The 18,166-nt window shown below is 44.4% G+C and overlaps 1 protein-coding gene across 2 annotated transcripts in view; it reads right to left on the bottom strand.

Moving 5' to 3' along the window:
- LOC139365248 (cAMP-dependent protein kinase type I-alpha regulatory subunit) overlaps nt 1-17,557 on the bottom strand; it is a 27,267-nt gene extending 9,710 nt beyond the window's left edge. The window contains exons 1-8 of one of the 2 annotated variants that reach the window (XM_071102750.1): nt 17,465-17,557; nt 15,357-15,550; nt 11,443-11,652; nt 11,069-11,160; nt 10,883-10,944; nt 10,663-10,709; nt 7,896-8,054; nt 6,502-6,562 (exon numbers count right to left, since the gene is read on the bottom strand). In XM_071102750.1, the coding sequence (XP_070958851.1) occupies nt 6,502-6,562; nt 7,896-8,054; nt 10,663-10,709; nt 10,883-10,944; nt 11,069-11,160; nt 11,443-11,652; nt 15,357-15,530 (805 nt within the window). In that variant the 5' untranslated portion in view covers nt 15,531-15,550; nt 17,465-17,557. The remainder of the gene's footprint in view (nt 1-6,501; nt 6,563-7,895; nt 8,055-10,662; nt 10,710-10,882; nt 10,945-11,068; nt 11,161-11,442; nt 11,653-15,356; nt 15,551-17,464) is intronic. The other variant, XM_071102752.1, reaches the window with a different exon arrangement.
- Between the last annotated feature and the right edge of the window lie 609 nt (nt 17,558-18,166).

Below are 18,166 nucleotides of genomic sequence, written 5' to 3'. Positions count from 1 at the left end.
CTCTCCCACTTGTCCAGAGACTCTGTAGAGGACCACATACTAAAGTCAGCCTCTCCCACTTGTCCAGAGACTCTGTAGAGGACCACACACTAAAGTCAGCCTCTCCCACTTGTCCAGAGACTCTGTAGAGGACCACAGACTAAAGTCAGCCTCTCCCACTTGTCCAGAGACTCTGTAGAGGACCACACACTAAAGTCAGCCTCTCCCACTTGTCCAGAGACTCTGTAGAGGACCACACACTAAAGTCAGCCTCTCCCACTTGTCCAGAGACTCTGTAGAGGACCACAGACACACACTAAAGTCAGCCTCTCCCACTTGTCCAGAGACTCTGTAGAGGACCACAGACTAAAGTCAGCCTCTCCCACTTGTCCAGAGACTCTGTAGAGGATCACATACTAAAGTCAGCCTCTCCCACTTGTCCAGAGACTATGTAGAGGACCACATACTAAAGTCAGCCTCTCCCACTTGTCCAGAGACTCTGTAGAAGACCACATACTAAAGTCAGCCTCTCCCACTTGTCCAGAGACTCTGTAGAGGACCACAGACTAAAGTCAGCCTCTCCCACTTGTCCAGAGACTCTGTAGAGGATCACATACTAAAGTCAGCCTCTCCCACTTGTCCAGAGACTCTGTAGAGGACCACATACTAAAGTCAGCCTCTCCCACTTGTCCAGAGACTCTGTAGAGGACCACAGACACACACTAAAGTCAGCCTCTCCCACTTGTCCAGAGACTCTGTAGAGGACCACAGACACACACTAAAGTCAGCCTCTCCCACTTGTCCAGAGACTCAGTAGAGGACCACAGACACATACTAAAGTCAGCCTCTCCCACTTGTCCAGAGACTCTGTAGAGGACCACAGACACATACTAAAGTCAGCCTCTCCCACTTGTCCAGAGACTCAGTAGAGGACCACAGACACATACTAAAGTCAGCCTCTCCCACTTGTCCAGAGACTCTGTAGAGGACCACAGACACACACTAAAATCAGCCTCTACCACTTGTCCAGACTCTGTAGAGGACCACAGACACACACTAAAGTCAGCCTCTCCCACCTGTCCAGAGACTCTGTAGAGGACCACACACTAAAGTCAGCCTCTCCCACTTGTCCAGAGACTCTGTAGAGGATCACACACTAAAGTCAGCCTCTCCCACTTGTCCAGAGACTCTGTAGAGGATCACACACTAAAGTCAGCCTCTCCCACTTGTCCAGAGACTCTGTAGAGCACATATGTCAGAGTCAAGGCCCGCGGGCCACATCCGGCCCGCAAGAAGGTTTTTTACGGCCCCTGGGATGATCTTGATTTATTATTAGAACCGGCCCGCAGCAAGCCGGCAGCCCGCAGATCTTTTACACGCACCAATACTACATTTCCCACAATGCAAAGGTGACGCACCGAGCAGTAGGCTGCTTCATTTCAATATTTATTGGCACAGCAGTCGTCAGCATCACAGTAAAATTAACTTTCAGATACCCATCAAAAATGGCAAAACGGAAGGTGGATACTGAGAACCGGGGGTTTCAAACAAGGTGGGAGTCGGAGTATATGTTCACGAAGGTAGCTGGAAAACCTGTGTGTCTTCTGTGTGGAGAAAGTGTGGCGGTACTGAAAGAGTATAATCTGAGACGACATTATGAAACGAAACACGCGGACAAAAACAAGAATATGGACATGGAACAAAGGCTACAAAAGGCAGAGGAATTAAAACGAGGCCTCAAATCTCGACAGGCTCTGTTCAAAAAAGCCAAATCACAAGGCCAGGCTGCTGTCAAGGCCAGTTTTATTTTGGCAGAAGAGATCGCTAAATCAGCCCGGCCATTTACGGAGGGGGATTTCATCAAAAACTGCATGATTAAAGTTTGTGACGAAGTTTGCCCAGAAAAAAGGCAACTCTTTTTAAATGTGAGTCTGAGCAGAAACACCATTGCCGAGAGAGTAGACCAGTTGTCCATCAATCTAAAAGAGCAGCTTGTGAAAAAGGGAAAAGATTTTATTGCATATTCCTTGGCTGTGGATGAGAGCACCGACATTTCTGACATTGCCCAGTTGTCAATTTTCATCCGCGGAGTGGACTCCAACCTAAGCGTGACAGAGGAGTTTTTGGCTTTACGTCCTATGCATGGCACAACTACGGGGCATGATTTGTATGAAGAGGTGTCAAGATGTATAAATGAGATGGAGCTGCCTTGGGAAAAACTCGTGGGTTTGACAACCGACGGAGCACCTGCGATGTGTGGACACAGGAGCGGACTGGTGGCGAAGATACGGGAAAAGATGCAAGAGGAAAACGCGACAGGTGAGCTGACAGCTTATCATTGTATCATACACCAGGAAGCGTTGTGCGGTAAAGCCTTGAAAATGGAGCATGTAATGAGCATCATCACGCGCACAGTTAACTTTATCAGAGCCAAAGGTTTGAATCACCGCCAGTTCAAGGCATTTCTGACGGAGTTAGAAACGGAGCATGGTGATTTGCCTTATCACACAGAGGTGCGATGGCTAAGCCAGGGAAAGGTGCTTCAAAGATGTTTCGAGCTTCGTGAGGAGATTTGTCTGTTCTTGGACAGCAAAGGGAAAGACACAACACAACTCCGAGACGAAATGTTTCTGTGTGAAATGGCTTTTCTGTGTGACATTACGAGTCATCTGAATGCAATAAACTTGCAGCTGCAGGGTCGGGATCGTGTCATCTCTGATATGTACAGTACAGTGAAGGCATTTAAAACCAAACTGACTCTGTGGGAGACGCAGATGCGGAAAGAAAATTTGAGCCACTTTCCCAGCTGCCAGACCATGAAAGAGAAGCTCTCTACCAGTGCGTTCCCGAGCACACAGTTGGCTGATAAAATAGGTATGCTTGCCGCTGACTTTCGACGCCGATTTGCTGACTTTGAAGCACAAAAAAGCAGGTTGGAACTGCTCGGTAACCCATTTGCTGTTGACGTGGAAAGCTCACCACCAAACCTCCAAATGGAGTTGATTGACCTCCAATGCAATGATGCACTGAGGGCAAAATATGCGGCAGTGGGTGCTGCGGAGTTCGCCCGTTTCCTCCCCGGCACAATGCCCCAGCTGCGCATCCAGGCTGCTCAAACGTTGTCTATGTTTGGCAGCACATACCTGTGTGAACAACTGTTTTCTTTGATGAACCTGAACAAAACATCACACAGAAGTCGACTTACTGCTGAACACCTCCACTCAATTCTGAGGATTTCTTCAGCTCAGAGCCTTACCCCGAACATTGATGAACTTGTGGAAAAGATGGGACACCACCAAGTATCACCCTCAACCTCAAACAAGTGAACATTACTGTGCAATCACATATTTAGAGTTTTTACTCAGTTCAAGTTTAAAAGTTCAAATTTAATATTTGTTTTCACTGCATGTTACTTCTCCTTAAACAAAGTGTTGTTTTTGATTAATAGATTTTTGCACTTTATTTTTTTGTATTTCAATCCAATTATATTTTTAAAATATTTCAGTTGAGTAGATGATAGAAAATTGCTATTATTGTTTTTTCTTTGAAGTAAATTTAGCCCACTTTTGCTAAAATAGAAAATATAGTCTACTGATGGTGCCTTGAATACCGGTTTCTTTCATTTAATGTTCATGTTATGGGGATATTTATATAAAGGAAATTTGTCTTTTGTGTCTGTTGAAAATTAAAGATTACTGACAGAGCCATAAGAAAATATTGCTTTATTTATCTGATCATATTGTAATATATTTGTTAGGTTTTCAGTAGGTTCAATTAGGTTCACTAGACTATATGCGTCATTTAAAAATTTTTCAATGAACATTCGAACAGTCCGGCCCTCGTCTTGTAGCTGATTTTTTTATTTGGCCCTCCGTCCATTTGACTTTGACACCCCTGCTGTAGAGGATCACACACTAAAGTCAGCCTCTCCCACTTGTCCAGACTCTGTAGAGGACCACAGACACACACTAAATTCAGCCTCTCCCACTTGTCCAGAGACTATGTAGAGGATCACACACTAAAGTCAGCCTCTCCCACTTGTCCAGAGACTCTGTAGAGGACCACAGACACACACTAAAGTCAGCCTCTCCCACTTGTCCAGAGACTCAGTAGAGGACCACAGACACATACTAAAGTCAGCCTCTCCCACTTGTCCAGAGACTCTGTAGAGGACCACAGACACATACTAAAGTCAGCCTCTCCCACTTGTCCAGAGACTCAGTAGAGGACCACAGACACATACTAAAGTCAGCCTCTCCCACTTGTCCAGAGACTCTGTAGAGGACCACAGACACACACTAAAATCAGCCTCTACCACTTGTCCAGACTCTGTAGAGGACCACAGACACACACTAAAGTCAGCCTCTCCCACCTGTCCAGAGACTCTGTAGAGGACCACACACTAAAGTCAGCCTCTCCCACTTGTCCAGAGACTCTGTAGAGGACCACAGACACACACTAAAGTCAGCCTCTCCCACTTGTCCAGAGACTCTGTAGAGGATCACACACTAAAGTCAGCCTCTCCCACTTGTCCAGAGACTCTGTAGAGGATCACACACTAAAGTCAGCCTCTCCCACTTGTCCAGACTCTGTAGAGGACCACAGACACACACTAAATTCAGCCTCTCCCACTTGTCCAGAGACTATGTAGAGGATCACACACTAAAGTCAGCCTCTCCCACTTGTCCAGACTCTGTAGAGGACCACAGACACACACTAAAGTCAGCCTCTCCCACTTGTCTAGGGAATTTGTAGATGGCAGATGTTGATACGCACACTGGCCACAGGGTGGCGCCACACAACACCACTCACTCAACAACACAGCAGAGGGGGAATGACAGGAAAGATCACAGGCTGGGTTTGTTTGTAGCAACTCGATTCCATACATAGCCACCTACACCAAATAGGTAGGTAGGTAGGTAAATAGGTAGGTAGGTAAATAGGTAGGTAGGTAAATAGGTAGGTAGGTAAATAGGTAGGTAGGTAAATAGGTAGGTAGGTAAATAGGTAAATAAATAGGTAGGTAGGTAAATAGGTAGGTAGGTAAATAGGTAAATAAATAGGTAGGTAAATAGGTAAATAAATAGGTAGGTAGGTAAATAGGTAGGTAGGTAAATAGGTGGGTAGGTAAATAGGTAGGTAAATAGGTAAATAAATAGGTAGGTAGGTAAATAGGTAGGTAGGTAAATAGGTGGGTAGGTAAATAGGTAAATAAATAGGTAGGTAAATAGGTAAATAAATAGGTAGGTAAATAGGTAAATAAATAGGTAGGTAAATAGGTAAATAAATAGGTAGGTAGGTAAATAGGTAGGTAGGTAAATAGGTGGGTAGGTAAATAGGTAGGTAGGTAAATAGGTAGGTAGGTAAATAGGTAAATAAATAGGTAGGTAGGTAGGTAGGTAAATAGGTAGGTAGGTAAATAGGTAGGTAGGTAAATAGGTAGGTAGGTAAATAGGTAGGTAGGTAGGTAAATAGGTAGGTAAATAGGTAGGTAGGTAGGTAAATAGGTAGGTAAATAGGTAGGTAAATAGGTAGGTAAATAGGTAGGTAAATAGGTAGGTAGGTAAATAGGTAGGTAGGTAAATAGGTAGGTAGGTAAATAGGTAGGTAGGTAAATAGGTAGGTAAATAGGTAAATAGGTAGGTAGGTAAATAGGTAAATAAATAGGTAGGTAGGTAAATAGGTAGGTAGGTAGGTAAATAGGTAGGTAGGTAAATAGGTAGGTAAATAGGTAGGTAGGTAGGTAGGTAGGTAGGTAAATAGGTAGGTAGGTAAATAGGTAGGTAGGTAGGTAAATAGGTAGGTAGGTAGGTAAATAGGTAGGTAGGTAGGTAAATAGGTAGGTAGGTAGGTAAATAGGTAGGTAGGTAGGTAAATAGGTAGGTAGGTAGGTAAATAGGTAGGTAGGTAGGTAAATAGGTAGGTAGGTAGGTAAATAGGTAGGTAGGTAGGTAAATAGGTAGGTAGGTAGGTAAATAGGTAGGTAGGTAGGTAAATAGGTAGGTAGGTAAATAGGTAGGTAGGTAAATAGGTAGGTAGGTAAATAGGTAAATAAATAGGTAGGTAAATAGGTAAATAAATAGGTAGGTAGGTAAATAGGTAGGTAGGTAAATAGGTAGGTAAATAGGTAAATAAATAGGTAGGTAGGTAAATAGGTAGGTAGGTCAATAGGTAGGTAGGTAAATAGGTAGGTAGGTAAATAGGTAGGTAGGTAAATAGGTAGGTAAATAGGTAAATAGGTAGGTAGGTAAATAGGTAAATAAATAGGTAGGTAGGTAAATAGGTAGGTAGGTAAATAGGTAGGTAAATAGGTAGGTAGGTAGGTAAATAGGTAGGTAGGTAAATAGGTAGGTAGGTAAATAGGTAAATAGGTAGGTAGGTAAATAGGTAGGTAGGTAAATAGGTAGGTAGGTAAATAGGTAGGTAGGTAAATAGGTAGGTAGCATGTTGTTAGACTGTTCTCCAACTGTTTGAACAGCTTGTTGGTTGGAGTAGTCATGTGTAGAATGTGCGACTCCTCACCTAAAATGGACACCTTGCTGAGGAATTCCTCATACATCTTACGCTTTCTCAAAGTGCTTCCCTGAAAGACACAGAGAGAGACAGACACAGAGAGAGTGAGACACAGAGACAGAGCGAGAGACACAGAGACAGAGCGAGAGACACAGAGACAGAGCGAGAGACACAGAGACAGAGCGAGAGACACAGAGACAGAGCGAGAGACACAGAGACAGAGCGAGAGACACAGAGACAGAGCGAGAGACACAGAGACAGAGCGAGAGACACAGAGACAGAGCGAGAGACACAGAGAGAGCGAGAGACACAGAGAGAGCGAGAGACACAGAGAGAGCGAGAGACACAGAGAGAGCGAGAGACACAGAGACACAGACAGACACACAGAGAGAGAGAGACACAGACAGAGCATGTTAAGTCCCATAATAACAGCCAAGTGTGTACTAACTGTGTTCAGATTTAGCCCCAGACATCTGGTATTGCTACCATTGTTAGAGACGGCTGAACTGACGCCGTGTGGAGGCTCAGTAAACTATATGGAGCTGATCTGTTCAAACCAATGTCTCCCAATAATGTTGTTGCCGGGGAAAATAACACCTCATAACATTGTAGAATTATCATATATCTACATAGAGCTGAATTAACTCATTCAGTCAGCCAGCCAGCCAGCCAGCCCGTCAGCCAGCCAGCCAGCCCGTCAGCCAGCCCGTCAGTCAGCCCGTCAGTCAGTCATTCATTCAGCCAGTCATTCATTCATTCATTCATTCATTCAGCCAGTCATTCATTCATTCATTCATTCATTCAGCCAGTCATTCATTCATTCATTCATTCAGCCAGTCATTCATTCATTCATTCAGCCAGTCATTCATTCATTCATTCAGCCAGTCATTCATTCATTCATTCAGCCAGTCAGTCATTCATTCAGCCAGTCAGTCAGTCATTCATTCAGCCAGTCAGTCATTCATTCATTCAGCCAGTCATTCATTCATTCATTCAGCCAGTCAGTCATTCATTCAGCCAGTCATTCATTCATTCATTCAGCCAGTCAGTCATTCATTCAGCCAGTCAGTCAGTCATTCATTCAGCCAGTCAGTCAGTCATTCATTCAGCCAGTCAGTCATTCATTCAGCCAGTCAGTCATTCATTCAGCCAGTCAGTCATTCATTCAGCCAGTCAGTCATTCATTCAGCCAGTCAGTCATTCATTCAGCCAGCCAGTCATTCATTCAGCCAGTCAGTCATTCATTCAGCCAGTCAGTCATTCATTCAGCCAGTCAGTCATTCATTCAGCCAGTCAGTCATTCATTCAGTCATTCAGCCAGTCATTCAGCCAGTCATTCAGCCAGTCATTCAGCCAGCCAGCCAGCCAGCCAGCCAGCCAGCCAGCCAGTCAGCCAGTCTCACCATGAGTATCCTCCTGTAACTGTCTCTGTCGATGCCCCACAGTTTGACGTTGCTCTTGGCTCGGACCGTGGCGGCCCTGGGGGTCCCATAGATCAGGGCCAGCTCGCCAAAGCTGCCCCCCTCCCCAATATTGGTCACCCACTCATTGTTCACATACACCTGTGAGAGAGAGAGAGGCGGGAGGGAGAGAGGCGAGAGGGAGGGAGAGAGGCGAGAGGGAGGGAGAGAGAGAGAACAACAACCTTACCGATGGAAATAGCTTTCCCTACAGTATGAACTGTCAGTATTTTGTCTTAAAATATAATGTATTTTTAACAAACAGATGTACCACTATATAGACCATAGACAGGTAGTCTGTCTTCCCTACTGTACATAACAGATGTACCACTATATAGACCATAGACAGGTAGTCTGTACACAACAGATGTACCACTATATAGACCATAGACAGGTAGTCTGTACACAACAGATGTACCACTATATAGACCATAGACAGGTAGTCTGTACACAACAGATGTACCACTATATAGACCATAGACAGGTAGTCTGTACATAACAGATGTACCACTATATAGACCATAGACAGGTAGTCTGTACATAACAGATGTACCACTATATAGACCATAGACAGGTAGTCTGTACACAACAGATGTACCACTATATAGACCATAGACAGGTAGTCTGTCTTCCCTACTGTACATAACAGATGTACCACTATATAGACCATAGACAGGTAGTCTGTACACAACAGATGTACCACTATATAGACCATAGACAGGTAGTCTGTACACAACAGATGTACCACTATATAGACAGGTAGTCTGTACACAACAGATGTACCACTATATAGACCATAGACAGGTGGTCTGTCTTCCCTACTGTACATAACAGATGTACCACTATATAGACCATAGACAGGTAGTCTGTACACAACAGATGTACCACTATATAGACCATAGACAGGTGGTCTGTCTTCCCTACTGTACACAACAGATGTACCACTATATAGACCATAGACAGGAAGTCTGTACACAACAGATGTACCACTATATAGACCATAGACAGGTAGTCTGTACACAACAGATGTACCACTATATAGACCATAGACAGGTAGTCTGTCTTCCCTACTGTACATAACAGATGTACCACTATATAGACCATAGACAGGTAGTCTGTACACAACAGATGTACCACTATATAGACCATAGACAGGTAGTCTGTACATAACAGATGTACCACTATATAGACCATAGACAGGTAGTCTGTACATAACAGATGTACCACTATATAGACCATAGACAGGTAGTCTGTACACAACAGATGTACCACTATATAGACCATAGACAGGTAGTCTGTCTTCCCTACTGTACATAACAGATGTACCACTATATAGACCATAGACAGGTAGTCTGTACACAACAGATGTACCACTATATAGACAGGTAGTCTGTACACAACAGATGTACCACTATATAGACCATAGACAGGTGGTCTGTCTTCCCTACTGTACATAACAGATGTACCACTATATAGACCATAGACAGGTAGTCTGTACACAACAGATGTACCACTATATAGACCATAGACAGGTAGTCTGTACACAACAGATGTACCACTATATAGACAGGTAGTCTGTACACAACAGATGTACCACTATATAGACCATAGACAGGTGGTCTGTCTTCCCTACTGTACATAACAGATGTACCACTATATAGACCATAGACAGGTAGTCTGTACACAACAGATGTACCACTATATAGACCATAGACAGGTGGTCTGTCTTCCCTACTGTACACAACAGATGTACCACTATATAGACCATAGACAGGAAGTCTGTACACAACAGATGTACCACTATATAGACCATAGACAGGTAGTCTGTACACAACAGATGTACCACTATATAGACCATAGACAGGTAGTCTGTACACAACAGATGTACCACTATATAGACCATAGACAGGTGGTCTGTCTTCCCTACTGTACACAACAGATGTACCACTATATAGACAGGTAGTCTGTACACAACAGATGTACCACTATATAGACCATAGACAGGTAGTCTGTACACAACAGATGTACCACTATATAGACCATAGACAGGTAGTCTGTACACAACAGATGTACCACTATATAGACCATAGACAGGAAGTCTGTCTTCCCTACTGTACATAACATATGTACCACTATATAGACCATAGACAGGTGGTCTGTCTTCCCTACTGTACATAACAGATGTACCACTATATAGACCATATAAAAGGTAGTCTGTACACAACAGATGTACCACTATATAGACCATAGACAGGTAGTCTGTACACAACAGATGTACCACTATATAGACCATAGACAGGTAGTCTGTCTTCCCTACTGTACATAACAGATGTACCACTATATAGACCATAGACAGGTAGTCTGTACACAACAGATGTACCACTATATAGACCATAGACAGGTGGTCTGTCTTCCCTACTGTACATAACAGATGTACCACTATATAGACCATATAAAAGGTAGTCTGTACACAACAGATGTACCACTATATAGACCATAGACAGGTAGTCTGTACACAACAGATGTACCACTATATAGACCATAGACAGGTAGTCTGTCTTCCCTACTGTACATAACAGATGTACCACTATATAGACCATAGACAGGTAGTCTGTACACAACAGATGTACCACTATATAGACCATAGACAGGTGGTCTGTCTTCCCTACTGTACATAAGTTGGCCTGGCAGACAGAAAACAGGGACGTACATCCATCTCTCCCTGGTCAACGACGTAGAAGTTGTCTCCCTCGTCACCTGGTGGAAAACAACAGCTGTGAGCCACACTCTGACCCAGCGGTGATGATGGTCATGTGATCATGTTGGAACGACAGCCGGGAGATTTTCCCTGGACAGGCCACGTGGTCATTAAAAAATAAAAAAACTCCCCATGACTTCACCCCAAAGTGAAAAAAGGTCAAATGTCATACCTTGCTGAATGACCGTCTCCCCGGTGATGTAGGTAACAGAAAACATGGCGTCAAAGATGTCGCTGTGAAGAGCGGAGGGAGGTGGTCGACACGGTGACAGGATCAACATCACATCATACTTTCATTGCACAGCACCAGGAGAACACTAATCGTTTAGCACACAATCCGTGAGCACACAGTTCGTACCTTCTCTCGTTGTCGTCCAGGTGAGCAAACAGCACGTTCTTCTCAATGGCTTTAGCCAGGGCGGCCATCGTTTTGTAGTCTTTAGGAATAACCTGCAGAGGCAGAAAGGAACGGCTTCATTGATCACAAGCAAACTGCCTTCAGTCGTTAAAGATTATTATTGATCAGATTGAAGTAGTGGCCGAGGCCCGATTCTCCACCCTTCTCCTGAAGTGTACACTCCTACACTTTATCTGCATGGACTTTACCCCCCCAATCCTATGCTTTTAAATGCATGATGGGTAATGTGCAAGGTGACACTTGTGGAAAAGGGTGAATGATCAGGAAGTAGCCAGGAAGAAGTTGGTTAGTAACAACTGTAGGGTCAGGTGCACCTGTAGCGATGCGTGATTGGCTGAGGGCTGACCCCCCCTGACCTTTCTGACGTAGGAGGCGGCGTCTTCCTCCGTGTAGACCTCGGCGCTGATGGCACCGCGCCGCCGCCGCCCCTTCACCACGGGATTCATGGGAGGAGACACCTCATCCTCACGGGAGTCGGAGCGAGAGTTGGACTTCTGCTGCTGTAGGATCTGCTTAGCCTCCTCCTGGTGAGGGAGGGAGGGAGGGAGGGGGGGGGTCAGTTATAGTAGAATAGAACAGAGATCTTCTGCTGCTGTAGGATCTGCTTAGCCTCCTCCTGGTGAGGGAGGGAGGGAGGGAGGGGGGGGGGGGGGGGGGGTCAGTTATAGTAGAATAGAACAGAGATCTTCTGCTGCTGTAGAATCTGCTTAGCCTCCTCCTGGTGAGGGAGGGAGGGAGGGAGGGGGGGGGGGTGGGTCAGTTATAGTAGAATAGAACAGAGATCTTCTGCTGCTGTAGGATCTGCTTAGCCTCCTCCTGGTGAGGGAGGGAGGGGGGGGGGGGGGGGGGTCAGTTATAGTAGAATAGAACAGAGATCTTCTGCTGCTGTAGGATCTGCTTAGCCTCCTCCTGGTGAGGGAGGGGGGGGGGGGGGGGGGGTCAGTTATAGTAGAATAGAACAGAGATCTTCTGCTGCTGTAGGATCTGCTTAGCCTCCTCCTGGTGAGGGAGGGAGGGGGGGGGGTCAGTTATAGTAGAATAGAACAGAGATCTTCTGCTGCTGTAGGATCTGCTTAACCTCCTCCTGGTGAGGGAGGGAGGGAGTCAGTTATAGTAGAATTGAACAGATCTTCACGGGTCCAAAAATGGAGCTGGGGCTTACCCACCCAGACCCGATATACATAGATAATACGCTCTGACACTCGTGGAGGGAGGGAGGGAGGGAGACGAGAGGACAGCATAAAAACCAAGTTGACCTGAGCTATAGTAGACCAATAGCTGCCATAGCTGGTTAATTTATCATGGACTAGGGTTATATTGTACCCAGTCTCAACTGCATCAAACCCGGGAGAAGCTAGTTTAGCTAGCTAGGATAACTGAGGCTGCGTGACCTTTCTCATCCTACATTTACAAACAACAACTCCATTCAGAATATGAAGTAGCAGCCTGCCTGTTGGCTCTTGGTCGTTGTAGCCCACCTTTCACTTCTAATTCTGTCATTTTAATTCAGTCTTCGGTTGAGTAAATATCTCCTAACTTTTGCCCCACACAGAGCGAGGCTCTATGACCATAGTCTATTGGCGCTTTGATGACTTCTGATTGGCCAACAACAAGCTACAGACGTAAAGCTCCACATTTGTGAAAAGCAAGAGCAGCATCTCTCCCTCCCTTATTTAGGAGCACCTTGCACACCTAGAAAAATGAAGGATTCTAGAACTCTTATTACCTCCAAAATGGTTCATTGTGCTCCTAAATGTCCTTGTGTGCGCCAACATTTTTTCCAACTTAGGCTCCTTGTAAAAGAAAGGTCAGTGTAGAGCCCTGAAACAGTGCATTCGGAAAGTATTCAGACTCCATGACCCTCTGTCAGGTTGGATGAGAAGTGTTGCTGCACAGCTATCTGCAGGTCTCTCCAGAGATGTTAAATCGTGTTCAAGTCTAGGCTCTGGCTGGGCCACTCAAGGACACTCAGAGACTTGTCCCGAAGACACTCCTGCGTTGTCTTAGCTATGTGCTTAGGTTCGTTGTCCTGTTGGAAGGTGAACCTTCGCCCCAGTCTGAGGTCCTGAGTGCCCTGGAGCAGGTTTTCATCAAGGATCTCTGTACTTTGCTCCATTCAGCTTTCCCCTCGATCGTGACTAGTCTCCCAGTCACTGCAGCTGAAAAACATCCCCACGGCATGATGCTGCCACCACCATGCTTCACCATAGGGATGGTGCCAGGTTTCCTCCAGACGTGACACTTGGCATTCAGGCCAATCTTGGTTTCATCAGACCAGAGAATCTTGTTTCTCAAGGTCTGACAGTCCTTTAGGAGCCTTTTGGCAAACTCCAAACGGGCTGTCATGTGCCTTTCACTGAGCAGTGGCTTCCATCTGGCCACTCTACCAGAAAGGCCTGATTGGTGGAGTGCTGCACAGATGGTTGTCCTTCTAGAAGGTTCTCCCATCTCCACAGAGGAACTCTGGAGCTCTGTCAGAGTGATCATTGGGTTCTAGGTCACCTTCCTGACCAAGGCCCTTCTTCCCCAACTGCTCAGTTTGGCCGGGCGGCCAGCTCTAGGAAGAGTCTTAGTGGTTCCAAACTTCTTCCATTTAATAATGATGGAGGCCACTGTGTTCTTGGGGACCTTCAATGCGGCAGACATGTTTTAGTACCATTTGTGCCTCGACACAATCCTGTCATCGAGCTCTACGGACAATTACTTCAACCTCATGGCTTGGTTTTTGCTCTGACGTGCGCTGTCAACTGTGGGACCTTATATTGACAGGTGTGCGCCTTTCTAAATCACGTCCAATCAATTTAAATTGTACTACATTTTCTCCAATCAAGTTGTAGAAACATCTCAAGGATGATCAATGGAAACGGGATGCACCTGAGCTCAATTTCAAGTCTCATAGCAAAGGGTCTGAATACTTATGTAAACAAGGTGTTTCTGTTTATTAAAAACCTGTTTTGGTCATTACGGGGTAGTGTGTGTAGATTGATATGTAATCCATATTAGAATGAGGCTGTAATGTAACAAAATGTGGAAATAGTCAAGGGGTCGAACTACTTTCCCAATGCAGTGTAGAACAGTATAGAATATATCAGTATTTACCTCCTTAGTAGAGAACAGAGTAGAATAGAGCTCTATTACAATAGTGGGAACACAGTAGAATAGAGTATTACTGTATACCCTTCTAGTGGGGAACACAGTAGAATAGAGTATTACTGTATACCCTTCTAGTGGGAACACAGTAGAATAGAGTATTACTGTATACCCTTCTAGTGGGAACACAGTAGAATAGAGTATTACTGTATACCCTTCTAGTGGGGAACACAGTAGAATAGAGCTCTATTACTGTATACCCTTCTAGTGGGGAACACAGTAGAATAGAGCTCTATTACTGTATACCCTTCTAGTGGGGAACACAGTAGAATAGAGCTCTATTACTGTATATCCTTCTAGTGGGAACACAGTAGAATAGAGCTATATTACTGTATACCCTTCTAGTGGGAACACAGTAGAATAGAGCTCTATTACTGTATACCCTTCTAGTGGGGAACACAGTAGAATAGAGTATTACTGTATACCCTTCTAGTGGGAACACAGTAGAATAGAGCTCTATTACTGTATACCCTTCTAGTGGGAACACAGAGTAGAATAGAGCTCTATTACTGTATACCCTTCTAGTGGGGAACACAGTAGAATATAGTATTACTGTATACCCTTTTAGTGGGGAACACAGTAGAATAGAGCTCTATTACTGTATACCCTTCTAGTGGGAACACAGAGTAGAATAGAGCTCTATTACTGTATACCCTTCTAGTGGGGAACACAGTAGAATAGAGTATTACTGTATACCCTTCTAGTGGGGAGCACAGTAGAATAGAGTATTACTGTATACCCTTCTAGTGGAGAACACAGTAGAATAGAGTATTACTGTATACCCTTCTAGTGGGAACACAGTAGAATAGAGTATTACTGTATACCCTTCTAGTGGGGAACACAGAGAGTAGAATATAGTAGAGCTCTATTACTGTATACCCTTCTAGTGGGGAACACAGAGAGTAGAGCTCTATTACTGTATACCCTTCTAGTGGGGAACACAGAGAGTAGAATATAGTAGAGCTCTATTACTGTAAACCATTAGAGCAGAGTAGGATTGGACTTTTCTTTGAGATGGATACCTGCCTTTGTTTACAAATATCAGCACACACACACGACCCTGCCCACCCAGACTCACCTTCTCCAGCCTCTCGAAGTACTCTCTGAGGAAGGCCATGGGTCTGTCTGGCCGGGAGGTACATAGCTGTACGATGCAGTCCTTCAACAGCTGTTGGATGTTATGTTTCTGTACATACAGCTCACACTCCCTCAGACTCCTCTCCTCCTCACTGCTCGTACTGCCCGACGCCATCACACTCACAACCTATTGACCTGGGGACACAGACAGACAGAGATAAACACAGAGAAAACACATGCACAGGGAGACAGGTGTAGCAGGAGAGAGGGGGTAGTGTTTTATAAACAGAGAGCGAGAGAGAGCGAGAGAGAAAAGCTGGTGTAGCAGGAGAGAGGGGGTAGTGTTTGATAGAGAGAAGTAGAAACAGAGGACAGTGAGGAGAAGAGAACATGAGGGTGTAGAGATAAAGAGAGCGCATAATGATAAACAGAGTGAGGGAGGGAGAGAAACTTAACAAGGGTGTGAAAAGTGGGGAGAGGACAAAACATGATTGGGTTAGAGCAAGGGTGGGCGTTTTGAGAGAGAGTAAGAGGGGGGAGAGCGAGGGGGTGGGGGAGAGAGCGTGGATAAACTCCCATATCTATTGGGTGAAATACCACAGTAGCAAGATTTGTGACCTGTTGCCAAAAGAAAAGGGCAACCAGTGAAGAACAAACACCATTGTCAATACAACCCATATTTATTTATTTTCCACAGAGCGAAAGAGAAAGGGGGGAAGAGACAAAGACTTGACACAAAGCTCCATTGTATCATAGCAACTCAAAATCTCAGGATAGTCGTAGACCACACCGCTGAACCAATGGACTAAACTCTCACTCGCATTCAACGGACATTGCAATTGATTATGTGGCAATCAGAATCAAATTTATTTATAAAGGCCTTCTTACATCAGCTGATATCTCAAAGTGCTGCACAGAAACCCAGCCGAAAACCCCAAACAGAAAGCAATGCAGGTGTAGAAACCTAGAGAGGAACCAGGCTATGAGGGGTGGCCAGTCCTCTTCTGGCTTTGCCGGGTGGAGATTATAACAGAACATGGCCAAGATATTCAAATGTTCACAAATGACCAGCATGGTCAAATAATAATCATCACAGTAGTTGTCGTGGGTGCAACAAGTCAGCACCTCAGGAGTAAATTTCAGTTGGCTTTTCATAGCCGATCATTCAGAGTATCTCTACCGCTCCTGCTGTCTCTAGAGAGTTGAAAACAGCAGGTCTGGGACAGGTAGCACGTCCGGTGAACAGGTCAGTGTTCCATAGCCGCAGGCAGAACAGTTGAAACTGGAGCAGCAGCACGGCCAGGTGCAGTTTAGTTCGCAACATTCGCCAACTCTCCTTATATATTGCTAACGTTAGTAGGAGAGAGTGTGAACGCTACAAAACCATGACAGCAGCAGACAGGCATGTGACACCAGGGTGCAACGGAATTGTTCATAACCTGATTTATGGTGTGTGTGTGTGTGTGTACCCTACTGTATACTGAACATGAGAATTAAACATTGACAAAAACTTGGAGAGAGATGTCCATAAACCCTATAAATTAATCAATTTGGGACTTTGTCAATTATCAAAATTAAATTCATCACATATCTTACAAGGGCAAACAAACTAAACTTGAGGCAACTACCTAGATAGATAATGTAAACTGGTGAGTGTTGGCAAGTTACCCAACTACTTAGTAACTTCCACCATACGACAAAACTACTGTCACAATAAACACCAAAGTGAAATGCTAGCTAGCTAATTGTAGTTAGCTGTGTCTTTCGAGTGCAGGCAACCATTCGTCCTGTAGCTCGCAGCGGACCCTTGCTTGATATTCAGAAATAATGCATTTCATTTTTAATAACTGTTTGGAAAGCACAGGGAATTAATATTCTGAGAAATTCTGAAACGATTAACGTTAGCTAAAAGGCCCGCAGAGGTATTTTCATAAAAACAGCCATCTTGGAAACCTAGCTATCTTGCTAGTAACGTTAGCCAACTTGCGTTATCATAACAAACGGGAAGACGGCGAGATACAGGTTATAATCAAGCAATGTCCTCATACCTGCAGCGCTCCAACACATACATCGCGATTATTTAGAACAAAATGAAGACAAACCGCTTACCAAACCTGATTGAAATGCTGTCTTTATTACGGGAAACTGACAGTTCTTCGTCCCTGTTTTTCCCCCTCAGTCCTGAGTTGGACGGCTGCCCTCTACCGGAATCAGGTTTGGACCAATCGCTGCCTCGTTCTGGTATATACGTCACCTTAACTACCTTAAAGGGCAAGGCCTTTTTTTGTTCTGCCAACACTTCACAGAAAGTGAGTGTTTTGATAACAGTATTTCGTTTACTGCATATCAATTGATAGATTTGTTATTTTTTTTATTTTTACAAAATACAACATTTGTAGGGGCAGCAAGAATATTCAAATAGACTTGTCTCTCTTGTCCCTTGAGAAGTTGAGTTTTTACATAGGCTTACCATTATAGGTAGAATTCTTGCTGTAATCTCAATGGATAAAAAACGTATTCAGTATCAGAACAAACTGAAATAAATATGATTTCTTCATGCATGCTTTCATAAATAACCTAATGCGTCTGATCTCCAAACATTATGCTCAATAAAGATTTACAACATTTGTGATAGATTTAAACCAGAAAACAGGTGTCAACATGTTCCTTGTTCAATCAAACTACTACAGGTGTCCTGTTGGGGGAAAGTCTCAGTCAAACTACTACAGGTGTACTGTTGAGGAAACGTTTTATTCTGTTAAACTACTACAGGTGTACTGTTGAGGGAAAGTCTCAGTCAAACTACTACAG

The sequence above is a fragment of the Oncorhynchus clarkii genome, chromosome 13 (genome assembly GCF_045791955.1).
Source record: "Oncorhynchus clarkii lewisi isolate Uvic-CL-2024 chromosome 13, UVic_Ocla_1.0, whole genome shotgun sequence".
In the NCBI taxonomy this organism is placed as follows: Eukaryota; Metazoa; Chordata; class Actinopteri; order Salmoniformes; family Salmonidae; genus Oncorhynchus; species Oncorhynchus clarkii.
The sequence above is the reverse complement of the archived record's forward strand: the minus strand, read 5'-3'. Positions and strand labels throughout refer to the sequence as shown.